Raw genomic sequence first — 27,908 nt, 5'->3', positions numbered from 1 at the left:
GATGCGATCCGACGCGGTGACAGCTTCGCAGGTCCCCAGGCCCGAACACGCGGAGAGAGCATGATTGAGAGGCTCCTAGATATTCGGGGATTGTGGCCACAGGGGAGAGCAGTTGATGCAGCCAATCGAACGCGTTGTCACGAGCAGCATCATTTGTATGGTTTGAAGGTGGAAATATTGGCCCTGAACGGAATATGTTCCAAGATCTTTTTCCTCATCGCGACGTCCTTGGCAGGTACTCCAGCTTGCATAAGGGGCCAGGCACGAGTGCGTGCTGGATCGCAGCCCCACCTCGCACCGAGCGTGCCTCCCCTGCGTTGTGAGTGCATTGATGACGGCGCACATGATGTTCCGCCCCGATAGCCGTTCTATCATCCAAGGGGTGGGGCAGGGCGCTGCCATAGCCATTGTACTAACTGTGGTGTGCAAGTTACAGGAATAATGCTGCTCATTAGCACGGAGTACATGTACGTATTATATAGGTACATGCTATACACTAAAGTACGGAGTGCTAGCACTTTACCCCGCTAAGAGAGTAGAAGAGTATGGTAGAAGTAGGTACTGATATGTACATCTAGGTTCTTACTAACTCCTAATACTAACTCCTCTCCGTACTTGTTGGGCTCCGTCCGAGTTGGTACCTATTCGTAAGTACTTACTTACCTAGGTATGCAGTACGGAGTACGGAGTATTACCGTACAATTGCACATCTGGACGCGAATTCAACCACCATCCGCCGCACCAGCTCCAGGTCACGTCACAACGGGTGCTGTGCATGCGAGCGTCAACTCACGCGAAAGCCAACAGCCTGCATCCCTGATGGTAGCTGTGCCTCCAGCATTTGGGGGTCTTCATCATAGAACCATTGCAACACCCTCGCCTATCTCACGAACTGGTTGATTTCTCCAGCCATGATTTAGATCACCAAGACGAGCTTCATCTCGAGTCGCCTCACTCCCTCTTTTTGTCCCAACTACCGCGTGCGGGCACGAGTGACGATCATGTCCGACGGTGGGACGGGCCAGAAGCTTACATTTGCCACGACTGTGGTAGCCGGAGTCGCTTCCCTCGCGGCAACGTTATTGTCCGTCGTGTATGTTGTCATGGCCGTCCTCGCACATAGCTTCGGCAAGTCGGCTAACGCACGATGACGGCATAGTTCGATATGGCTCCAGGCTAAGAATTATCGCAAGCCGCTGCTGCAGCGATACGTGATCCGCATCCTGCTCATGGTGCCCATCTATTCGATTTCGTCCTGGACCAGCATGGTGTCGTTGACGACGGCCGCGTTTCTCGACCCGATCCGTGACATCTACGAGGCGTTTACGATTTATACATTTTTCCAACTGCTCATAAACTACGTTGGTGGAGAGCGATCATTGATCATCATGACGCATGGGCGAGCTCCCGTCCATCATCTGTGGCCGATGAATCACGTCTGCCGCAAGGTCGACATCTCGGACCCTTACACATTCCTCTGGATAAAGCGCGGCATCCTGCAGTATGCCTGGCTGAAGCCTATCCTCGCCCTTGCGGCCATCATCATGAAGGCTACCGGCACCTACCAGGAGGGTTTCATCGGGGCGACGTCCGGCTACCTCTGGAGCGGCATCATCTACAACGTCAGCGTGTCTGTCTGCCTGTACTCGCTGGGCTTGTTCTGGGTCTGCATGCACCACGACCTGAAGCCTTTCCGGCCAGTGCCCAAGTTTCTGTGCATCAAGCTCATCATCTTTGCCTCCTACTGGCAGGGATTCTTCCTCTCGATTCTCGTCTGGACCGGGGCCATCCCGGACGACGTCGAGGGCTACACGAGAGACAATCTCGCGGCGGCGATACAAGACGCGCTGATCTGCGTGGAGATGCCTGCTTTTGCCGTCGCTCATTGGTACGCGTTCTCGTGGCACGATTTTGCCGACAACAGGGTCCTTTCGGCGCGCATGCCGCTCAACTACGCTTTGAGGGACGCCTTTGGCGCTCGAGACTTGATCGAGGACACGAAGCAAACGTTTCGGGGCAGCGGCTACGGCTACCGAGCTTTCGACTCCGGGGATAAAGTCATGGCCCATCAAGACTCCAAGTCGAGGATCGCGAGACTGCGAGAAGGCATGCGTTATGAGAGGGGCGGTAAAGGCAAGTACTGGATACCTCGGCCGGGAGAGGTGAATTCAACGGCGCCCCTGCTGCGATCGACGGACGGCGAGAGCTCGACCCAGCCGGATCAGTTGAACGAGCACGCCCACGGGACGTTTGACGAACCTGAGCTGGACAGGGGTGACGAGGAGTTGTTCGAATCTGCTCGGCAGCTCGAGCACGGAGATTGGAACGTGAGTCAAGCATCCAGCAACTGAAGAGACCAAATGCAGAAGCTAACGAGCGCGTAGTATCCCGTGATCGTGGCCAATGAACCGTTGCGGTCCATGTATTCGCCGCCTTGGGCGACACCTGCTCCTCGCTCGCCCTCCACCACCGTCTCCACCTTAGCCCCAGACCCCAATCGGACGGAGTCCGCCGTCGAGCCGCAGGCGGTGGTGCCTGTCAAGAAGAGGAAGAAGAAGAAGGCGAAAGCGGTGGTCAAGCACCCGGAACCAGACCCCTTCAGCCTGGGCCTCGGTCAAGGGCCACCCGCTCCGGCAGCCGTAGAGCAGAATGAGGTGGGTGAGGAGGGTGAGGGGGGTGGTGGTACGGCAGAAGAGGCGGTGCAAGAGGTGGGGCACGAGGCGGAAGCGTCTGGGCAGACACGGTCATACCATGTGCCCGACAGTGACGAGTTCCGAAACGTTTGGGACGGCGATCGATAAGTGCTGCGGAAGTTGGCAGCAAGCCCTCGCATTGGTTGCCTAGCCTCGAAGATGACAGGGTAGGCGGCGGCGAGGTGGCGTAGCGAGGCGTTGACGGCAATGCTATTATGTTACGTCTAGTCTATAATGCAGATATGCTTACATATTTCATACACATACTCATTGCGGCTCTGATGCAGCTGTGGTATCGAGTCCACCAGAACGGACAAGTCTGCAACTGCAGGTTGGGCATCTACGATGATGTGCATGCCAGCTCGACCAGCGTGATCCTGGCTCACACTCCTGGGTGGCCCATCATCATCGATAAGAATACGCAAGGAAACGCTCCAAGTCCGAGAGGCGACATTCAGGCAAGGGATGCATGGGCGCCCAAGCTGCCTCGACATGCCCGCGACCACAAGCACTGGCGAAGGCTCCTCGGCGCACGAATTACTGGACACCTCATGATTTGTCTGTGTCTGACCACCCTACCGCTGCAGGAACGCTCCACCGCACTACATGCAGTTTCATTGTTTCATTCTGACTGACCCCGAAGGCAGGTTGGTCGGGCAGCAGAAGGACAGGGGTCGATAAATCTGGTTCTTCAACCAAACCTTGCACAATGGTGCTGCACCGCAAATCGTATGGGGAAGCTCGGCGCGTTGGACGGGATCCAGCAAGGCGTCCTGTCTGGATATGTTGCTCATCGTGCATTGTACGTGTACGCGTACGGAGTGCGTGTGCAGGAGACACGACGACCCTGTGATGGGACAACTGCTTGGGATGCCGTCATTGCTCGACGCATCGGTCCATGTGCATGCGAATACGAGGAGGTCGATGTATGTGTAGGCGAGTTGCAGAAGGACGGCCGAATGAACAGGCGGTTGATTGCCTTTCCAGGTTGCTTGCCCCGTTGTTTGCTCGACGGCCTGCACCTACTCAGAACAGCACAGGCTGCAGATCGTGAGGCGGCCGAGTGGGGGCCGAAAGTCGACGATCTCGAGGTTACAGTCGAACGTCCAACTGCCGCCGGAAGGTTCATATATTGTCGCACATGCGTGCATACTGATATGTTGACAGGTTTTGCTGAAATCAAATATACATGCACGGAGAGTACCTATTTACATACTTACTGTACTGTGCAGTATTATTACATGTAGTAATTACTCTCCGTACTCCGTGCAGTACTAAGATTGGTCGATGCAGCCTCTCGGCCCGTCCACTCACCCGTCCGCCCCCACCTGCCATTGACAATTAACCAACAGTGACCGCCCGAAGCCTAAGCGTGGCCGAGGCCCTTCATCCCTCCCAGGCTTAGCCACTCCCCTCCTCCACCCACCCACACACCACACCACATCGCACCCCCCCCCCCCCCCTTTAAGGCGGTGAGAATTCTGTTTGTCACCAGAGGCAGAATTCAGTCTCCCAAGCATCACTCTCTTTTGAAGCCTTTCACCTGCCACCCGCCCACCCTATCCCCTTCCCCATCGACTGACTGCCTACTTATACGGTCCCGCGTCCTAGTCGGCAAAAAGACGACGTTGTCGCCTTCGCCAGAGCGTGCCATCGCGCAATGGGCCGCAAACCGAATCCCATCATCCTCGAGTACTTTGAGCGAGGACCAAAGTTGAATGACAACAGCAACCGTTACCCGCACACCTGCAAGCAATGCGGTGAGAACTTCCCCAAGGGTCGCGTCGATGGCCTCATGGCCCACATCACCAAGAAGTGCCCTGCCATCACCGACTCGGAACGCATGCGGGCATGCCTCGAGATGCACGGCATCGCCCATGCTCGCACCGCCGCCGAGCGCCAACAGCAGGCTCGGGCCCGGGAATCCGTCCGGCCCACCTCGCTTCCACAGGGATGGAGTGCCCTCGAGACGCTCGCCGAGGCATCGCGGCAGGTGGACCTAAACGAGAACAGCCGTCAGAAGAAAGGTCAGCTCGCCGCCATGGCCGCCAACAACGAACGATTTCAGCTTCACGAGCAGTACACTCTCGACAACCCGCCTGTGAGCTACGACAACCGAGTGCAGGTCAACGCGAGAAAGGACGGCAACATCTCACCAACCGATCGTTCCCCGGGATCCGTCAAGAATACTTTGCCCGGCACCGAGCTTTCGCCCGAAGAAAGGTTGCAGGCGCTGCTGCCAGTGAGCCAATCGTCGCCAGACCCCTCGAACATATCCGTTGCCGTTGCCGCCACTGCTCGGCTCAACCCGTCCTTTTTGGACCCGCAGCTTGCCAACCACGATTCTCCTGCTGCTGGATCTGCTGCCTCCGCCTCTGTTCCTGCTCCTGCTCCCACTGCCTCTCCTGCTGCTCCGCCACCCGCCTCGGCAGAGACTCAGGCGTTGGCTACGACGGCCGAGGACCTTTCAACTCTGCCTCACGTCTCCCACTCCGACGCAACTCTCTCGCCTCCCTGGGGTGAGATGACGTATCTCGCAGCCGCAGCTCCGCCACCGATCATCTTTGACCATCCTCCGACTACGGTGCCGCCGCCGTTGAACCGTGGTGGCGTCCGTATGGACACCAGCGGCCCCAATCTGAACGGCCGATCACGCCATTTCCGCTCCAAGTTCACGCCGACCCGACGTGAAGAGGTTAAGGAGGTTCGGAAGCTCGGGGCCTGTATTCGCTGTCGTATTCTACGGAAGCTCTGCAGCAAAGGCACGCCGTGCGAAACGTGCGAAAAGGTGCTCACGCCCAGGGTCTGGATGGCCGGCTGCGTCCGCACCCGCTTGCACGAGCAACTCGACCTGTATTCCGCCGGTGTTCAGGTCGTCTTGTCCCAGAACCGCATCAACCTGCTCAAAGACCAGCTCCAGCTGACCGATGTCGGTTCCACCGTCGAGGTGTCGCATTTTCCAGACACCGGATATCATATCAGTCTCGCCACCCTGGCCGTGCTCCTGGAGCCCGCGGGAGATGGAGATGCGGCCACCCAACCAAGGGACCACCAGGTCATCATGATCAACCAGGACCGGGAAGATGTTCCTAACAAAGTCGAGACGTACATGCGTGACGTCCTCCGCCTCTTCGTCGAGCGCGAGCCGTCGAGGTTCATGCGCATCACCCTCGAGACGGCCCTCCAACTGGCATCGGATATGGACGATAACCTTCTCGGCAAGGCGCTCGAGCTGTGGGGCCTCGTCGAGTGCATCGACCGCGAGAGGCAGTGGACCATCGTCGAGAGGCTCGCCGGCGAGGACGGAAGGTCGAGGCCGGTCAAGGAGGCCCAGGTGGAGAACAACGTGGACATCTACAGCATGATCTGCATGCAGCTCAACGCTGCCGCCGAGCGTAAAGCCAACAGCACGTCCAGGGGCCTTCTCAACCTCTTGGACCGGCTTCTGGTTGACAGCAAAACCAAGGCCGGCTTCCACACCTACCTGACGGCAATGATCTTCCTCAACTGCGTCGAGAAATCCACGTGGGCCTTCAAGGCATGGGAGCAGGACCACCTTCGCCCCGGATGGCCGCTCGAGCGCGACCCAGGTGCCTTCACCGACCAGGGCGGCATCATTGCCGGCTTGCTGAAGATGCTCCTCGGCATCCGCAAGGCCCTTCCCCCGACCGTGCGCGCCATGGATGGCAAGCTTTCCACGACGGAGACTGATGTCATAATTTCCACCTATTTTCGAAATCTGGACTTGGAATGTACGTCACCGTCTTGTTGTGGCCCCTTTGAATGGACGAGCTGGAAAAGCTAACCAGCGGCAGATGATGCTGTGGAGGCCCGCCAAAGGGGCTCCCAATTTTCGCCCGCAGACTCGCGCTCCCTTGAGCTCATGTTCTGCTCACACCTTCTCCTCCCTACGCCAACTCGATGAACGTGTTCACCAGGCCACTGCCACTTATCTCTTTCCATCTTTTTTTCATTCTTCTCATGGCTAATGAATCCATCGGCGAGCAACGCGAAATGATACCTCGGCTTGATATTGCTTTTTGTTGGCCCAGCCTGACCAGCCGAAGACATTTACATGGTGGCCATGTGAATTCGAGGTCGCCGCTTCGAGCTGTGGGTAACGGTATGATCTCGGTGAACATCAACGGACGAACGACGGGGTCGATAGCAAGGATACGATCGAGGCGGTGGTCACCTTGATGTGCAAATTTCATGGGCAACAAGCCCGCTTACGGTCCGTACCAGGTGCTGCTGCTGCTGGCCGGCAGATGGGGGTACTGGACCGTATTGTATTTTCGGCCCTTGTTATTGCTTTGCAGCATGACAGACGGTGAATCTACCCTGTACATACAACGCAAACCCTGCCTCGCGATGTTTCTTGTCCCTCTTCCTCATTTTCCTCCCCACCAAGGCACTCACGAGGCGTCTGTCTTGGTCTGGGCCTGTCGCTTCGGCCTCTTGAAGCATGCAAACTCGTTCTTGCTCGCATCACGTAACTTCTTGAGCATGCTACGCATCTCAGGCAGCTCATTCTGCAGCCTCGCGCGCGCGTCGTTGTCGGTGCGGCTGTCGAGCTCTTGATAAATTTGGCTCTGTAGCTCTGATGCGCGGTCGGTCGTGTAGTGGCTCAGCGTCTGGGCGAGAAACTCGACGTCGAGTGTGGCCTGCATCAGGGCCTCAAGCGAGTACCGCGGGCGCAAGCGGAAGGTGTCAAGGAGCTGGAGAGACGTCTGCTCGAGCAGGAAAGAGAGAACCTGGGGCGTGAGAGACGGTGCCGTCGTGGCCAGTTGGGAGTGGACGAGCACGAGCGTGAGCAGGGCCTCGTAGACGTACGGCTTGGCCGATCGCGGCCGATCGTTGGGGGGAGGGCACCAGTCGGACGGTGTCAGCCCCGCCTGGACGATTTCGCGCACCTTGTCGACCGACTGCTTGGTAAAGGACTGGAAGAGTCGGGAGTCGATCTGCCCAAGGACGTCACGGATCGTCTTGGCCTCGTCTGTGAGCTTGACGGAGAAAGCGTTCTCGAACTGCAGGTTTAGGCTTGGCACGACTTGGGACCGAAGCGCCTGGAGGTTGCTCAGCGTCAACAGCATCCTGATGTTCTAGTCAAAGTCAGCCGTCTGCGGTTGAACACTCGGTCTCCTCTCTCACTCACACGATCTCCGGCGTCCAGTGTGTTATTTCCCGCCTCCTGCAACGCCGCGCCGAGACTCTGCCAGGCGCCCGGCGACTCCGCTGCCCACTCGTCGTCGTCCTTCTTCAACGACCGCTCGGCGTTTTCCACCATGCCACTGAGAGCCTTGTATAGCGTGGTGACGTACTGGCTTCGCACCATCTGCAGGAGCTTGGTCGACGGAGGCTGGACAATGTTCCTCGCGCCCGGCTTCTCCATGGCGTCTGGGATGTAGAGGATCTTCTGCATGCCCGACAGCAGAGCGCCCTCAAAAGCCGAGAAGATTTGAGGCATTCGCGTCACGTCGCCTGCTTCCGGCGACCTCTGCCAGTCCTCGACAAACTTGATGTTCTCCGCGTCACGGTTCCAGGCGGCGCAAAGAGCCGTGACGCACCTTTCCCTCGAGACGCCGACGAGGGATTTCAGATCGTCGAGCAACCGGGGCTTGCCCGATGCCACGGGTCGGAGGCTTGCCATCTCAGACGCCGCCGATCCTACCAGGGCGAGCATCTGGGACAGGTACTGCACGCCGCTGACCGAGTTCGACCACGGCGGCCAAAAAGCCAGCTTCTCCCACTGCTCGCCTCTCTTGGGGGATTGCGGCGGGGGGTTGCTGGGGTCGAAGTTGAACCGTGGGTCGCGGAGAGCGGTCGGGGTGAACCCACCAGGGGGCGTTGGCGAACTGGGCGTCATCGGGGGCAGTGGCGAAAAGAGAAGGGAGACATCTTCGGGTGGCAGGTCGGCGAAGAAGGCAAAGACATGGTCACGGAGGAGTTCGACCAGCTCCACGATGGCTTTGTCGAGATCGGACACGACTTGCTGCGAGAGCTTGTGGTGAACGCGAGACTCGCCATTGTAGCCTACCGGTAGCTGCTTTTGCGTTTTGCCATCGACGAAGCCCTGTGCCGCCTGCCAAAACTCGACCAGATCGCCGAGCACACCCTGGGGGGAGTAGAGATTGGTTATGAAGGCTAGCATCTTCTCCCACAGCTCGACAATGTCAACGGTGTCCAACGCCAGCTGTTTACCGCCCGCGGGTTGTCGACCAATGGAGCGCATGTGAACGGCAACGGTTTGCGGTGCCGGCTTGTCATTGTTGGCCAGTCGACGGCGCAAGACTTCGATTTCGACCTTGGAACGATCGGCGGTGGTCTGTATCTTGCTCTTGATGTGATCGTACTTGGCCAGAAGCCAAACCCATATCGGGTTGCCCTCGACGCCGAGCTCGAGCAGGAAGCCGATGATGTCCATGTGTGGATCCTCCAAGTTTTCCGGCTTGGGCAGCGTCGGCAGCAAGATGAGCTTCTTCCAGACATCCTTCTTGAAGGCCTGTATCTGTTGGTCGACGTCATGCCACATGCGGCCGGCGATGACCATCTGGTAGAGCTGAACGTCGGCAGGCGATTCGCCGCGCAGCTGCTGCGACATGACGCGGGCCTCGTCGGCGAAGGAGCGGGCGCGATGGTAGCTTTCGACCAGGGCTTTGTAGTCGTTCCGGTTGATGCTTTCCGAGACGGAGGCGCTGAGCTCAACGTATTCCCTGAACTGATCGAGCTGGTCGGAGACGGTCCGAAGATGGCCCTCCATTTCCCGGCCCCCGAGGGCGGGCCCCCAGACGTCCTCTGCCTTGGCGGAGACGTCCAGCAGGGGTGTCTTTATGCCCATGACGCCGTAGTCGCTCTCCTTTATGAGCGCGTTCTTCATCCGGCCGTCGGACGAGAGCCTGTTCAAGGGGCTGCCGACGCTGCCGGCGAGGACGCTGCCTCGGCTGGCATGGCGAACGTGGCGGGGGCCTCGAGGTTGGTTCGGGTCGATGCCGCGAAACTTCATCTCCTTGTAGACGTTATCAATCGTCGCCTTGGCCCTGACGAAGCGCTCAAAGTTGGTCTCGACGAGGACCTTGAGCGAAGCCGACTTCTGATCGATCGACTGGGATAGGACATCGAGGCCCTGGTGGAGGCTTCGGGTGTCGGCATTGGCGTGCATCTGGGAGAGAAAGAGGGCGGGAGAGAAGGTGGTGGAGGAGAGCAAGAAGCGGTTTCCTGCCGGGGATAATCGTCAACGACGGTGCACGTTGGGCAGAAAGACAGACAGGTAGGTCGACCTACGCATGCGCAGGTCATCTTGCAGAGGCAGGCCCATGCTCGTCAACGACTGGACGACGCTATCGGATGTGCCGAGGGGATCGGGCTCGTCTTGCTGAACCAAGTTGCCAATGTCTTCGACACCCGACACAACGCTCCGCCGATCATGGACGGCCGACTCGAGGGCCTGGTACCGCGACCTTCGTCGCCGGTGCTTGGTCCCATTTTCCTCGTCGCCAGACGAGTAATAGGCTCCCCCCCCCTCCTTTTCCGCCGGCCACTCTACAGGGTATGGTGTGGGAAGCTGGTAGAATTCAAGAATGGTCCGCTCAAAGTCGGCCATTGCGACGGAGGACGCGGAGATGGCTCGATAGACAGACACAGGGGAGTGAATATGTGCCGATTGGCAGCCGCCGAAGGACGCTCGCTATGGACGGCAAATGGCGACTGAAAGTACTAGCGAAAACGAATGGTCGTTTGGTCGTATTCGTCGTGATCGTGGATTGACATTGAGAGCCGCGAAGGGGGGATGGGGTTGGTTGTATGTAGAAGAAGAGAGTCGACGTCTTGTAATAATCGATGCGGGAGCCATGGGTCAAGTTGCCTGGCGTCGCAGCTTCCCCGGACAACTCCAGCTGCGCGTCAAACCTCTCTCCTGTTCCTGTACTTGTACATACTAAAGTACATGTAGGTACGGAGTACAGTGGCTAACACCTTCCATGCATGCCATGCAAGGACATGTGCTTAGTAAGTACATACTCCGTAGAATATAAGTAGAATACTTAAGTACTTATTTAAGTACTTAAATACGGAGTACGTGTTATGGGGCGGCGCTGTAAGGCCAGGTGCCGCTCGTAATTGTAATATTTAACGTTCTATGTCTTTTTTACTAATATATAATTGCTGTCCGTATTCTTATACTTTTGTACGCATTAGTATATATAACTCGGCAACCGACGAGAATCTTGTAGGTTCGGTACTCGTCTCGCAACTGAGGCGCGTCGCTCTTTCGAGGTTCCTGCGGGCGAGGGGTTAGCGAGCGAGCGCGCGCGACGGCAGGGGCACGCATCGGCGGCGGGGGCGGTGGTGACTGACAAATTTGATGGCAACCTGTTGATTGTTGAGCAGGTTGGTGCCCTCGAAAATGACACCGAAAGAGCCCTGGCATTATATATAATAATATGGGCTTGCTTATATAAGACGCTGGCTTTATTGCAGTAAGCTTGTTATGGTATCGGGCTTAGCCCGATATAGGAGAACGGAGGGAACCAAGGGACCCACTAGGAGGAACGCACACAACTAGAAGCCCTAGTTGTCAAGTAGTTTTCCTGTAACACATATGGGGAGGTGTGCCCATATGGACAATAGACCAGTTAACCGTTCGACCAAATGGCCAAACTGTCAAAAGATCCGCCAGTATCCGCACTTAGTGCGGGTACTGCACCTCACATTCGCTTATAAGGCCTACACGCCTGTAGCGCGTCTTACATTTATACTTATACCTAGCATAATAACTATATTTTAGTTAAGCCTTGCGCTAAAGTCAGGTCTGTTTTAGGTACTTATACTGTCCTTTTACTAGAGTTCCTAGCCCTAGGCTAGGTATAGACTTATACTCTAACCTTATCTAAAATAAAGCCTACCCTTATACGCCCTACTTATATCCTTACCCCTATACTAAGTACTATTTCCGCCCCCTCTACTACTGATAATAATCCAAACTATACTCTTATTCTTACGCTAACACTTTAACCTTATTCTAGGCTAGTTCACGTTCTAGTACTATACTAAGTGTTATGATATTAGGCTTTGCCTAATAGAGCTATGTTCCGGGATAGAGTCACGTGCTATCGCACGTGACTCGCACCCTATGACTAAGCAGGCATTGGAGTATAAGTACTCCAATACCTTGTACTTTGAGTAGAGTTCTATAGATTTCTTAACAACTATTTCCGACCACTAGATACTGGTAGTACAAGTGACTCCATAATACTAAGTGTTAAAATGCTAGTATTTATACTAGTAAGACTACCCAAATAGGATACTATCTTATTGTTACTAGTAGTACTACTACTAGTAAAGATACTATACTATACTGCGAGTATTAGTAAGCATATTGAGTTAACCAATAGTATACAATATACTATTTCTCCGAACTACGACACGGAACCACTGGCAGCAGTACTACTCTTGCAATTTAAGTACGCAAGAGGATGGGGTAGTGGAAGTATATCGCACGGACCAGGGAATCAATCACACTGTTGGTATCAGCAATAAGGGGTGCCAGTTAGTAACTGGGCGAGAGTGCACAATTGGTAGTACCAAATTATACAAACGAATGCAATTTTTTCTTCTAGCTACAGTACAGGAAAAGAGCGGCTATTTATGTCTACAGAGCAATACTTTGTAGATCTGGACAGATCGCCGTTTCTATTGCTCAACGGCTTAGTCGGAGATACCATTGTACTATGGCTTAATGGCTGTTTCAGTCATACAATAGTTGGCTGTTTCTGTCACAAGGTTAGATGTGTTATGGAGTCACTAGTACTACCAGTATTTAGTAGTCGGAAATAGTTGTTAAGAAATCTACAGAACTCTAACTCATAGTGCAAGGCATTGGAGTACTTATACTCCAATGCCTGCTTAGTCATAGGATACAAGTCACGTGCGGTAGCACGTGACTTTGTCCTAGGACATAGCTTTATTAGACAAAGCCTAATATCATGACAAGATGGCTGTTTCAGTCATAAGGTTGGCTGATTCCGTTATATATTAATAATTGAGTGGCCTATAGTAGTACTGTGTGTTAAAATACTAGTATTTATACTAGTAAGACTACCCAAATAGGATACTATCCTATTGCTACTAGTAGTACTACTACTAGTAAAGATACTGTCGCGCCGACGCGTTAACAGGCCTGTAACGGGGTTAAAGTCCGGGTAGTTAGTTACGTAGCGGTGTCCACATCTGCGCCTATTTAAGCAGGCCCAGAGTGTGACGATATCGTATATCGTACTCTTCTTCTGGCCTACCCTACACTCTTCATCACGTGATGCGCGGACCACCTATGTATATGGCCCCTTCCTCCCCGCACTCACTGTTTTCCTTCTCTTTTCTTCTTCCTTAGTTCGAAAATTCTATAGTCTTTGCACATACTGCCTTCCTGCTAGTCAGCATCGTGACACAGAGGACACCTTGTGGTTGGCAACAACATCATCAAGAAGAACACCAATAGATTGATTCTGACCCATCTTACGATCCTTGATTCGTTGTAGCCCTAGTCAGGGCGGACCCCCTTTTTCCTCTGTTGCATCAGATGCTATACTATATTGCGAGTATTAGTAAGTATATTGAGTTGACTGATAGTATACAACATACTACTTCTCCGAACTACGACTCGGAGCGACTGCCGACAGTACTACTGCCAGCCAACCTACTACTACAACATGACCCACATATGTAGTAGTCAGTCGACCACTGGAGTCAATTGATCGGAACACCAATTGACATTCTCTTAACGGCTACCAGCCGTTGCCAGCCATAAGTACTACTCTTGGCAATTTGAACTATGGTACTCCGTACAAGGGCAATCAAGCCGGTGACTCACCGTGCGAATACGACCAAGCAGGTGACCTACTGCGCGGTATAATGGACTGGCCACCTGACTTAACAGGCTCATATATGCACACATTAGTACGGCAATTATGGTCTCGACTCAGGAGCATAAGGTTGTCGAGGTACTACCTCTTAGGCATAAATAGTCCTATTTCTCCTGTACTGTAATTAATAATACTTGATAGAATAATCGCATTCGTTTGTATAATTTGGCACCCCAAGTTTGCACTCTTACCCAGTTACTAACTGGCACCCATTTTGCTGTTACTAACAGCGTAATTGATTCCCGGGTCCGTACGATACACTTCTACTACCCCCTACTCTTGCGCACAAAATTACAAGAACTACTTGTAGCAATACTATACTATACTGCGAGTATTAGTAAGTATATAGAGTTGACTAATAGTATACAACATACTATTTCTCCAAACTACAACTCGGAGAGACAGGCGGCAGTACTACTGCCAGCCAACTGACTACGACAATACGACTTGCACATGTAGTAGCCAGTCGACCACAGGAGACAATTGATCGGATTAACAATTGACGCTCTCCAAATCGCTACTAGCCATTGCCAGCTTACAGTACTACTGCAAGCAATCAATCATTACGCAACGGAAACAGCAAGCAAGCTATTGCGCGACGGAAACGGCGATCTGCATGACGGAAACAGCGATCAAGTCATTGCACAACGGAAACGGTAATCAATCATTACGCAACCGTATAGCCACAATCTGGACCTATAAGGTGCTACTCTGTAGACATAAATAGCCGTGCTTTTCCTGCACTTTAGTTAGAAGAATAATCGCATTTGTTTGTATAATTTGGTACTACCAAGTGTGCACTCTTACCCAGTTACTAACTGGCACCCATTTTGCTGTTACTAACAGCGTGATTGATTCCCTGGTCCGTGCGATATACTTCCACTACCCCCTCCTCTTGCGCACTCAAATTGCTAGAATTGTAATCTTGCTGGCGGGCGTTCATTTATCTAGTCGTTGGTTTACTGTATCAGACGCGTTATATGGCTACGATGTAACCAATGAACTCAAAACCACATGCGGCCGGGCTAGCAAGTCTTGACCGAAATGTGGCCCTTAGTCAGTTGCATCAGACGCCTTATATCGCTACGGTATAATACTCCGTACTTCGTAACCAATAAACTCATAAATACATGCGGTCGGGCTGGTACGTTTGTTGGCCGAACTATGGCCAAGTATTATACGGTTTTAATAGATGTTGGCTATCTATTGCTTCAATTGTAGCATTCATCCCGTTAAGTCTGTACCTATAGTCTCTTGTTATCTTTACCGCATGAATACTTTAATATAATTATTGTATGAATCCCTCTGATCTGTTAGTAGATTAAGCTGTACAGTTATAGAAAAGCGTTGTTTCGTCAATTCCTTGGTTTGTAGACTCTTTCTTCCAGGCAGTAGGGGCATACAGCATACTTAGGCATTATAGAGTAGAGGAGCATTTCCCTCCCTCTACCCTACCCGGGTAGAGTAATGGCCTTTTCAACCCTACCCTGATAGAGTGGGTAGAGTGGTGGGTAGAGTGGTTGGGTAGATTTCTAGGACGAAGGATTGGTGCTAACCGTACTGTATATGTATATATACTCAATTCCGTGTCAGGATATCTAGAGCCTTGTGCGTTTACTGTTTTGAAGTTACGAATCTTCTGCATTTCCGATATGTATACCTAAGAGTATCTGGTGCTTTTAACTCGGAGTCGGTATATGTAGATAGCTACGCAGAGTTGTAAATTAGATCTATTTCTTCTGCGCAATATACTAGCACTCACAACGTTTCCTCCGCTACCATTTCCGCAACGACAATCTCGCCGTTCCCGATTAGTCTGTCTACTAAGAACCTGGCCTGGAGCTGCATTATCTAAAGAGTGCAGTTCCCAGGAAGAAGTTAGACATTGATACTCCCATTGTGAAGAGACCGCTCGGATATGTTTCCAGCCTGGTGTCTCTATTGCCAATCGTTAAACACTCCGTATACCCACTGCGACGAGTAGACTTACGGGTCTTGCTACCGCTGATTTAAAAGTCTTATATAATCGTACGGATAGAATAAGGTTAGATAGCCTACATTCTAGCTATTAGTTAGAAGTATATATAGGGGATACGAAGGATTTAAAAATCTTATATTATCGTACGGATAGAATAAGGTTGGATAGCCTACATTCTAGCTATTAGTTAGAAGTATATACAGGGGATGCGAAGGATTTAAAAACCTTATATTATCGTACGGATAGAATAAAGTTGGATAGCCTACATTCTAGCAATTAGTTAGAAGTATATACAGTGGATACGAAGGATTTAAAAATCTTATATAATCGTATGGATGGAATAAGGTTGGATAGCCTACATTCTAGCAATTAGTTAGAAGTATATACAGTGGATACGAAGGATTTAAAAGTCTTATATCATCGTACGGATAGAATAAAGTTGGATAGCCTATATTCTAGCAATTAGTCAGAAGTATATACAGTGGATACGAAGGATTTAAAAATCTTATATGATCGTATAGATGGAATAAGGTTGGATAGCCTACATTCTAGCTATTAGTTAGAAGTATATACAGGGGATACGAAGGATTTAAAAGTCTTATTTCATCGTACGGATAGAATAAAGTTGGATAGCCTACATTCCAGCAATTAGTTAGAAGTATACAAAGTGGATACGAAGGATATAAAAGTCTTATATCATCGTACGGATAGAATAAAGTTGGATAGCCTACATTCCAGCAATTATTTAGAAGTATATACAGGGGATGCAAAGGATTTGAAAACCTTATATCATCGTACGGATAGAATAAAGTTGGATAGCCTACATTCCAGAAAATATTTAGAAGTATATACAGGGGATACGAAGGATTTGAAAATCTTATATGATCGTACGGATAGAATAAGGTTGGATAGCCTACGTTCCAGCAATTAGTTAGAAGTATACACAGTAGATACGATTCCTACCAATTTTAGTAAGACAAGGATTCAAACCAGTCTTATTTATGCTCTAGAAAGTGAATATCTTGTTGTTAGTTGCCATGCCAGTATAACTAAACGACGTCGGTAACAATATTGTTGAATTATTGATCTAGTCTAGCAGTAGTCTTTCTGTTGTCGGCCGGTTATTGTAACTTGCGTTAGCCGCTTTAGCTGGTGGGGGGATCGATGTGGCTGGTAATGTATCTACTATACTATTTCCAGTGTAAACCTACTACAGTAAAACTACTACAGTTTAACTATGGTACATTGTCGCATCATATAGCACCTACTATGTCTATATTGACTGTGGTGCCTATTTTTTGTGGTTGGTTTGGTGCAACATACATTCATACTTAATATACTGTATAACAGCTAATCTCCTAACAAATTGTACGTATCAATATACAACAACAATTATTGTAATTACAACTCCTGGCCAGCCGATCGATTTAGCGGTTACAACTACACTGGCAGAAAGGAATATCCCCAGGAACCTCTACTCGAACCCCCCCCCCTCCCTACTTTTATGGTTCTCGGATGACCTCGCACCACTAACTTAAAAAATTGGGAAATGGTACGAGTACCATTCCTCCTGTGGATAGTGCACATCCGTATACAGCAAGTGTAATAGTTAGTACAAACCCTCGTCGGCTACCCGATGCGGCGATAATATCTACAATCGCAGGAACAGTACGTTACAGACGACGTGACCGCTATCCTACAGGGGACACTACAGTGGCACGTACACACTAGCTTTGTCTTGCTGCATTATAGGCCACAAAAGGTGGTATAAATGCCAGAAATCAGGCATTGCACAAAGAACCTACGGCGCAATACCTGGGGGTGTGTCGCATCATGTAGCACTTACTATGTCCACATTGACTGTGGCGCCCATTTTTTGTGGCTGGTTTGGTGCAACATACGTTCATACTTCATGTACTATGTAACAGCCAATCTTCCAACAAATTATACGTATCAATATACGACAACAATTATTGTAATTACAACTCCTGGCCAGCCGATCGATTCAGCGGTTACAACTACACTGGCAGAAAGGAATATCCCCAAGAACCTCTACTCGAATCCCCCCCCGCCCCCCCCCCCCTCCCTACTTTTATGGTTCTCGGATGACCTCGCACCACTAACTTAAAAAATTGGGAAATGGTACGAGTACCATTCCTCCTGTGGATAGTACACATCCGTTTACAGCAAGTGTAATAGTACAAACTCTCGTCGGCTACCCGATGCGGCGATAATATCTACAATCGCAGGGACATGTCATAGAACGTCAACCATTACTCCACTGGTAGCTTGTACGGATCCATGTACGACAAAGTATAATCTTGACCAACTACAACTCAAGGCCAAATTCCGCATACTACTAATACATTAACAGTACAGGGTAGAACAGCAGAAAATCTCTTTGTTCATTACTAACTAGTCCTATATTATAGTTGTATAGTTTCGAATCTTATTACGGAATAGGATATGAAGCAGGGGAGCTTTGTTTTAATTAGTAAAATACACTAAGGGTCATTAGAAAAAAGTCTCCAGCCCCTACTACTAAAAATACGAATACAGAGTATATATATAGTATTTCAAGGCCAACTTTGGGAAACTACTATTACATTAACAGTATTGGGTAAAATAGCAGTAAACCTTTTGCTGCTTACTAACTGGTCATTTATACTTAGTTATATAGTTTTAAAGTTACTTCAAAATAAGATTTTAATTATAGAAACTATAACTCTATAACTAAGTCCAAATGACTAGTCACAAAGGAGCAAAAGGTTTTCTTTTGTTCTACATAGTACTGTTAGTGTAATAATACAATCCGGAAATTTACCTTGCGCTATGGTTACAATTGTACTTTTTGTGCACTGTACGAGTTAGGATCTTTGTACTACTGCTTCTAGTTACAAGTTCCGTACCCAGTGGAACTGTTCGTTGTCGTACCTATATTTCTAGTCGCTCTATTAGTGGCTTTTTAACTTTATCATATCGAACACGTCATATTCTTAGATATTACAGATAGCTTGCTTTGGAACCTTAAAGATGCAAGATAGCAATAGGTTAACAACTTAAACCAAAGAGTCTACCCGTATACCCCGCTAATCAATGCAGTTTAAAGTATAAGCAGTATATTATTATAAGTGTCCTATGTATATACTACATAGTTACAATACGGATCGCGCAACAGGTAGAGTATTAACAAATTGGCCTATATATTGGCGATATAGTACACCTCCTTCAACAATCTCATCTATATTTAATAACATGCTCTAAACTCCTCATACAATCAAGTCAACAGAGAATACACCTGGTGAGTTGTAATGATTATACAAATAACTGAATCCGTTTGATACAATTGAGCACACTTTGCTAACGGTATTAACAGAAGATAAATTCCAATAGAGATATTAAGTTGAACTCTTATACTTAAAGATGTTCTACATTTTGCGCTTACTAGCATTAACTCCCTGCTTTTATACTATTGGCTCTAGTATTAGCCTTGCTAATAATACTTGTGTTGCTGTTATTGAAATCTTACCAATTCAATATATTTGTACCGGAACTACTTTACAAAATGCAAGCACTCGGTAAGATATTATTGGATTAAAATTCTTATAGTAAGATGCAAAGATAATAACCAGACCCATCAGAACATATATAAGTTGCATTACACAGCCTCCTGAAGATTACCATACAACGACAATTGCCTGGACTGGAACGGATCCCAGTATAGAAACTACTACAGGACCAACACCAGGGACTAGTACTATTTTACCTTCTGCTGGATGTATTGGAAATTGCCCTACGAGAATTATTGTTACCTTAGGTCCAACTGGGGGTACAACTACCGAATCAACTTATGGACCAACGGCCGGGACTAGTACAATACTACCATCTTCCGGGTGTATTGGCTACTGTCCCACCAGGGTAATAGTTACGGTCGGTACAACAGATGCCAGTATAGAAACCACTACAGGACCAATACCTGGGACGAGTACTATTTTACCTTCCGCTGGATGTATTGGAAATTGCCCTACGAGAATTATTGTTACATTGGGTCCTACTGGGGGTACAACTACCGAAACAACTTATGGACCAACAGCCGGGACTAGTACAATTATACCTTCTGCAGCATGTGTTGGCAACTGTCCTACGAGAGTAATAGTTACCGTCGGTACTACAGATGCGATTATAGAATCCACATATGGACCAACGGCCGGGACTAGTACAATTCCACCATCTTCCGGGTGTATCGGCAACTGCCCAACAAGGATTATTGTAACCGTCGGTACTAGTGGCCTTATTCTTGAAACCACATACGGACCGGCACCTGGCACAAGTACGATACCGCCTTCACCTGATTGTACAGGTAACTGTCCTACAAGAGTTATCATAACTGTCGGTACTACTGGTGTTTTGATAGAATCCACAACGGGACCGACACCGGGAACCAGTACTGTGTTACCTTCCTCTGGATGTATTGGAAACTGCCCTACCAGAATTATTGTTACCGTAGGTCCTACTGGCGGTATAACTACTGAATCGACATATGGACCAACGGCCGGGACCAGTACTATTCCACCTTCTGCAGGATGTATTGGCAACTGCCCTACCAGAATAATAGTTACCGTCGGCAATACAGATGCGATTATAGAATCCACATATGGACCAACGGCCGGGAGCAGTACAATTCCACCATCTTCCGGGTGTATCGGCAACTGCCCTACAAGGATTATTGTAACCGTCGGTACTAGTGGCCTTATTCTTGAAACCACATACGGACCGGCACCTGGCACAAGTACGATACCGCCTACACCTGGATGTACAGGTAATTGTCCGACAAGAGTTATTATAACCGTCGGTATTACCGGTGTTCTGACAGAATCCACAACTGGACCGACACCGGGAACCAGTACTGTGTTACCTTCCTCTGGATGTATTGGAAACTGCCCTACCAGAATTATTGTTACTGTAGGTCCTACTGGTGGTATAACTACTGAATCGACCTACGGACCAATGGCAGGGACCAGTACAATTCCACCTTCTGCAGGATGTATTGGGAGCTGTCCTACGAGAGTAATAGTTACCGTCGGTACTATAGATACGATTACAAAATCCACATATGGACCAACGGCCGGGACCAGTACAATTCTACCATCTTCCGGGTGTATTGGCAACTGTCCTACGACAGTAATAATTACCGTCGGTATTACAGATGCGATTATAGAATCCACATATGGACCAACGGCCGGGACTAGTACAATTCCTCCATCTTCCGGGTGTATCGGCAACTGCCCTACAAGGATTATTGTAACCATCGGTACGAGTGGCCTTATTCTTGAAAACACGTACGGACCGACAGCTGGAACAAGTACGATACCGCCATCACCTGGATGTACAGGTAATTGTCCTACAAGAGTTATTATAACAATTGGTACTACTGGTGGTTTGACCGAATCCACAACTGGACCAACACCGGGAACCAGTACTGTTTTACCTTCCTCTGGATGTATTGGAAATTGCCCTACTAGAATTATTGTTACTGTAGGTCCTACTGGCGGTATAACTACCGAATCGACATACGGACCAACGGCCGGGACCAGTACAATTCCACCATCTTCCGGGTGTTTCGGCAACTGTCCTACAAGGATTATTGTAACCGTCGGTACAAGTGGTCTTATTCTTGAAACCACATACGGACCGGCAGCTGGCACAAGTACGATACCGCCTTCACCTGATTGTACAGGTAATTGTCCTACAAGAGTTATTATTACAGTCGGTACTACTGGTATTCTGACAGAATCTACAACGGGGCCGACACCGGGAACCAGTACTGTTTTACCTTCCTCTGGATGTATTGGAAACTGCCCTACAAGAATTATTGTTACCGTAGGTCCTATTGGCGGTATAACTACTGAATCGACATACGGACCAACGGCCGGGACCAGTACAATTACACCTTCTGGAGAATGTATTGGCAACTGTCCTACGAGAGTAATAGCTACCGTCGGTACTACAGATGCAATTACAGAATCCACATATGGACCAACGGCTGGGACTAGTATAATTCCACCATCTTCCGGGTGTATCGGTAACTGTCCTACAAGGATCATTGTAACCGTCGGTACAAGTGGTCTTATTCTTGAAACCACATACGGACCGGCAGCTGGTACAAGTACGATACCGCCTTCACCTGGATGTACAGGTAATTGTCCTACAAGAGTTATTATAACTGTCGGTACTACTGGTGTTCAGACAGAATTTACAACGGGACCCATACCGGGAACCAGTACTGTGTTACCTTCCTCTGGATGTATTGGAAACTGCCCTACTAGAATTATTGTTACTGCAGGTCCTACTGGCGGTATAACTACCGAATCGACATATGGACCAACGGCAGGGACCAGTATAATTACACCATCTGCAGGATGTATTGGCAACTGTCCTACGAGAGTAATAGTTACCGTCGGTACAACAGATGCAATTACAGAATCCACATATGGACCAACGGCCGGGACTAGTACAATTCCACCATCTTCCGGGTGTATTGGCAACTGTCCTACGAGAGTATTAGTTACCGTCGGTACTACAGATGCGATTACAGAATCCACATACGGACCAACGGCCGGGACTAGTACAATTCCACCATCTTCCGGGTGTATCGGCAACTGCCCTACAAGGCTTATTATAACCGTCGGTACAAGTGGTCTTATTCTTGAAACCACATACGGACCGGCAGCTGGCACAAGTACGATACCGCCTTCACCTGATTGTACAGGTAATTGTCCTACAAGAGTTATTATAACTGTCGGTACCACTGGCGTTCTGACAGAATCCACAACGGGACCGACACCGGGAACCAGTACTGTTTTACCTTCCTCTGGATGCATTAGAAACTGCCCTACCAGAATTATTGTTACCGTAGGTCCTACTGGCGGTATAACTACCGAATCGACATACGGACCAACGGCCGGGACCAGTACCATTCTACCTTCTGCAGGATGTGTTGGCAACTGTCCTACGAGAGTAATAGTTACCTTCGGTACTACAGATGCGATTATAGAATCCACATATGGACCAACGGCGGGGACTAGTACAATTCCACCATCTTCCGGGTGTATCGGCAACTGCCCTACAAGGATTATTGTAACCGTCGGTACTAGTGGCCTTATTCTTGAAACCACATACGGACCGGCACCTGGCACAAGTACGATACCGCCTTCACCTGGATGTACAGGTAACTGTCCTACAAGAGTTATCATAACTGTCGGTACTACTGGTGTTCTGACAGAATCCACAACTGGACCGACACCGGGAACTAGTACTGTTTTACCTTCCTCTGGATGTATTGGAAACTGCCCTACTAGAATTATTGTTACTGTAGGTCCTACTGGTGGTGTAACTACCGAATCGACATATGGACCAACGGCCGGGAGCAGTACAATTCCACCATCTTCCGGGTGTATCGGCAACTGTCCTACAAGGATTATTATAACCGTCGGTACAAGTGGCCTTATTCTTGAAACCACATACGGACCGGCAGCTGGAACAAGTACAATACCGCCTTCACCCGGATGTACAGGTAATTGTCCTACAAGAGTTATCATAACTGTCGGTACTACTGGTGTTCAGACAGAATTTACAACGGGACCGACACCGGGAACCAGTACTGTATTACCTTCCTCTGGATGTATTGGAAATTGCCCTACCAGAATTATTGTTACTGTAGGTCCTACTGGTGGTGTAACTACCGAATCGACATATGGACCAACGGCCGGGACTAGTACAATTCCACCATCTTCCGGGTGTATCGGCAACTGTCCTACAAGGATTATTATAACCGTCGGTACAAGTGGCCTTATTCTTGAAACCACATACGGACCGGCAGCTGGAACAAGTACAATACCGCCTCCACCTGGATGTACAGGTAATTGTCCTACAAGAGTTATCATAACTGTCGGTACGACTGGTGTTCTGACAGAATCTACAACGGGACCGACACCGGGAACCAGTACTGTATTACCTTCCGCTGGATGTATTGGAAACTGCCCTACCAGAATTATTGTTACTGTAGGTCCTACTGGTGGTGTAACTACCGAATCGACATATGGACCAACGGCCGGGACTAGTACAATTCCACCATCTTCCGGGTGTATCGGCAACTGTCCTACAAGGATTATTATAACCGTCGGTACAAGTGGCCTTATTCTTGAAACCACATACGGACCGGCAGCTGGAACAAGTACAATACCGCCTCCACCTGGATGTACAGGTAATTGTCCTACAAGAGTTATCATAACTGTCGGTACGACTGGTGTTCTGACAGAATCTACAACGGGACCGACACCGGGAACCAGTACTGTATTACCTTCCGCTGGATGTATTGGAAACTGCCCTACCAGAATTATTGTTACTGTAGGTCCTACTGGTGGTGTAACTACCGAATCGACATATGGACCAACGGCCGGGACTAGTACAATTCCACCATCTTCCGGGTGTATCGGCAACTGTCCTACAAGGATTATTATAACCGTCGGTACAACTGGCCTTATTCTTGAAACCACATACGGACCGGCAGCTGGAACAAGTACAATACCGCCTTTACCTGGATGTACAGGTAATTGTCCTACAAGAGTTATCATAACTGTCGGTACGACTGGTGTTCTGACAGAATCTACAACGGGACCGACACCGGGAACCAGTACTGTATTACCTTCCTCTGGATGTATTGGAAACTGCCCTACTAGAATTATTGTTACCGTAGGCCCTACTGGTGGTATAACTACTGAATCGACATACGGACCAACGGCAGGGACCAGTATAATTACACCATCTTCCGGGTGTATTGGCAACTGTCCTACGAGAGTAATAGTTACCGTCGGTACTACAGATGCGATTATAGAATCTACATATGGACCAACGGCCGGGACTAGTACAATTCCACCATCTTCCGGGTGTATCGGCAACTGCCCTACAAGGCTTATTGTAACCGTCAGTACTAGTGGCCTTATTCTTGAAACCACATACGGACCGGCAGCTGGCACAAGTACGATACCGCCTTCACCTGGATGTACAGGTAATTGTCCTACAAGAGTTATTATAACTATCGGTACTACTGGTATTCTGACAGAATCCACAACTGGACCGACACCGGGAACCAGTACTGTTTTACCTTCTTCTGGATGTATTGGAAACTGCCCTACCAGAATTATTGTTACTGTAGGCCCTACTGGCGGTATAACTACCGAATCGACATATGGACCAACGGCCGGGACCAGTACCATTCCACCTTCTGCAGGGTGTATTGGGAACTGTCCAACGAGAGTAATAGTTACTATCGGTACTACAGATGCGATTACAGAATCCACTTATGGACCAACGGCCGGGACCAGTACAATTCTACCATCTTCCGGGTGTATTGGCAACTGTCCTACGAGAGTATTAGTTACCGTCGGTACTACAGATGCGATTACGGAATCCACATACGGACCAACGGCCGGGACTAGTACAATTCCTCCATCTTCCGGGTGTATCGGCAACTGCCCTACAAGGATTATTGTAACCGTCGGTACTAGTGGCCTTATTCTTGAAACCACATACGGACCGGCAGCTGGCACAAGTACGATACCGCCTTCACCCGGATGTACAGGTAATTGTCCTACAAGAGTTATTATAACTGTCGGTACTACTGGTGTTCTAACAGAATCCACAACTGGACCGACACCGGGAACCAGTACTGTTTTACCTTCTTCTGGATGTATTGGAAACTGCCCTACCAGAATTATTGTTACTGTAGGTCCTACTGGTGGTGTAACTACCGAATCGACATATGGACCAACGGCCGGGACTAGTACAATTCCACCATCTTCCGGGTGTATCGGCAACTGTCCTACGAGGATTATTATAACCGTCGGTACAAGTGGCCTTATTCTTGAAACCACATACGGACCAACGGCCGGGACCAGTACCATTCCACCTTCTGCAGGGTGTATTGGGAACTGTCCAACGAGAGTAATAGTTACTATCGGTACTACAGATGCGATTACAGAATCCACCTATGGACCAACAGCCGGGACCAGTACAATTCTACCATCTTCCGGGTGTATTGGGAACTGTCCAACGAGAGTATTAGTTACCGTCGGTACTACAGATGCGATTACGGAATCCACATACGGACCAACGGCCGGGACTAGTACAATTCCTCCATCTTCCGGGTGTACAGGTAACTGTCCTACAAGAGTTATTATAACTGTCGGTACTACTGGTGTTCTAACAGAATCCACAACTGGACCGACACCGGGAACCAGTACTGTTTTACCTTCTTCTGGATGTATTGGAAACTGCCCTACCAGAATTATTGTTACTGTAGGTCCTACTGGTGGTGTAACTACCGAATCGACATATGGACCAACGGCCGGGACTAGTACAATTCCACCATCTTCCGGGTGTATCGGCAACTGTCCTACGAGGATTATTATAACCGTCGGTACAAGTGGCCTTATTCTTGAAACCACATACGGACCAACGGCCGGGACCAGTACCATTCCACCTTCTGCAGGGTGTATTGGGAACTGTCCAACGAGAGTAATAGTTACTATCGGTACTACAGATGCGATTACAGAATCCACCTATGGACCAACGGCCGGGACCAGTACAATTCTACCATCTTCCGGGTGTATTGGGAACTGTCCAACGAGAGTAATAGTTACTATCGGTACTACAGATGCGATTACAGAATCCACTTATGGACCAACGGCCGGGACCAGTACAATTCTACCATCTTCCGGGTGTATTGGCAACTGTCCTACGAGAGTATTAGTTACCGTCGGTACTACAGATGCGATTACGGAATCCACATACGGACCAACGGCCGGGACTAGTACAATTCCTCCATCTTCCGGGTGTACAGGTAACTGTCCTACAAGAGTTATTATAACTGTCGGTACTACTGGTGTTCTAACAGAATCCACAACTGGACCGACACCGGGAACCAGTACTGTTTTACCTTCTTCTGGATGTATTGGAAACTGCCCTACCAGAATTATTGTTACTGTAGGTCCTACTGGTGGTGTAACTACCGAATCGACATACGGACCAACGGCCGGGACTAGTACAATTCCACCATCTTCCGGGTGTATCGGCAACTGTCCTACGAGGATTATTATAACCGTCGGTACAAGTGGCCTTATTCTTGAAACCACATACGGACCAACGGCCGGGACCAGTACCATTCCACCTTCTGCAGGGTGTATTGGGAACTGTCCAACGAGAGTAATAGTTACTATCGGTACTACAGATGCGATTACAGAATCCACCTATGGACCAACGGCCGGGACCAGTACCATTCCACCTTCTGCAGGGTGTATTGGGAACTGTCCAACGAGAGTAATAGTTACTATCGGTACTACAGATGCGATTACAGAATCCACCTATGGACCAACGGCTGGGACCAGTACAATTCTACCATCTTCCGGGTGTATTGGCAACTGTCCTACGAGAGTATTAGTTACCGTCGGTACTACAGATGCGATTACGGAATCCACATACGGACCAACGGCCGGGACTAGTACAATTCTACCATCTTCCGGGTGTATTGGCAACTGTCCTACGAGAGTATTAGTTACCGTCGGTACTACAGATGCGATTACGCAATCCACATACGGACCAACGGCCGGGACTAATACAATTCCTCCATCTTCCGGGTGTATCGGCAACTGCCCTACAAGGATTATTGTAACCGTCGGTACTAGTGGCCTTATTCTTGAAACCACATACGGACCGGCACCTGGCACAAGTACGATACCGCCTTCACCTGGATGTACAGGTAACTGTCCTACAAGAGTTATCATAACTGTCGGTACTACTGGTGTTCTGACCGAATCCACAACTGGACCGACACCGGGAACCAGTACTGTTTTACCTTCTTCTGGATGTATTGGAAACTGCCCTACCAGAATTATTGTTACTGTAGGCCCTACTGGCGGTATAACTACCGAATCGACATACGGACCAACGGCCGGGACCAGTACAATTCTACCATCTTCCGGGTGTATTGGCAACTGTCCTACGAGAGTATTAGTTACCGTCGGTACTACAGATGCGATTACGGAATCCACATACGGACCAACGGCCGGGACTAGTACAATTCCTCCATCTTCCGGGTGTATCGGTAACTGCCCTACAAGGATTATTATAACCGTCGGTACAAGTGGTCTTATTCTTGAAACCACATACGGACCGGCAGCTGGTACAAGTACGATACCGCCTTCACCCGGATGTACAGGTAATTGTCCTACAAGAGTTATCATAACTGTCGGTACTACTGGTGTT

At 49.5% G+C, this 27,908-nt stretch overlaps 3 protein-coding genes across 3 annotated transcripts; 2 read left to right on the top strand and 1 right to left on the bottom strand.

The window, feature by feature from the left end:
- Nucleotides 1–1,001: 1,001 nt before the first annotated feature.
- DCS_00692 (DUF300 domain protein) lies at nt 1,002–2,801 on the top strand (the record flags this gene model as incomplete). The annotated part of the gene is made up of 3 exons (XM_040798029.1): nt 1,002–1,093; nt 1,160–2,327; nt 2,385–2,801. 3 exons carry the CDS (start codon nt 1,002–1,004, stop codon nt 2,799–2,801), a joined length of 1,677 nt encoding a protein of 558 aa, XP_040658912.1.
- Nucleotides 2,802–4,353: 1,552 nt separating this feature from the next.
- On the top strand, nt 4,354–6,618 carry DCS_00691 (uncharacterized protein; the record flags this gene model as incomplete). Its single annotated transcript, XM_040798028.1, has 2 exons — nt 4,354–6,445; nt 6,509–6,618. 2 exons carry the CDS (start codon nt 4,354–4,356, stop codon nt 6,616–6,618), a joined length of 2,202 nt encoding a protein of 733 aa, XP_040658911.1.
- A 304-nt stretch (nt 6,619–6,922) lies between these two features.
- Nucleotides 6,923–10,293, bottom strand: DCS_00690 (exocyst complex component Sec5; the record flags this gene model as incomplete). The annotated part of the gene is made up of 4 exons (XM_040798027.1): nt 6,923–7,034; nt 7,113–7,795; nt 7,849–9,908; nt 9,975–10,293. 4 exons carry the CDS (start codon nt 10,291–10,293, stop codon nt 6,923–6,925), a joined length of 3,174 nt encoding a protein of 1,057 aa, XP_040658910.1.
- Nucleotides 10,294–27,908: the final 17,615 nt, after the last annotated feature.

Source organism: Drechmeria coniospora, chromosome 01 (assembly GCF_001625195.1).
Source record: "Drechmeria coniospora strain ARSEF 6962 chromosome 01, whole genome shotgun sequence".
In the NCBI taxonomy this organism is placed as follows: domain Eukaryota; kingdom Fungi; phylum Ascomycota; class Sordariomycetes; order Hypocreales; family Ophiocordycipitaceae; genus Drechmeria; species Drechmeria coniospora.
This window is presented reverse-complemented; position numbering and strand designations above follow the sequence as displayed.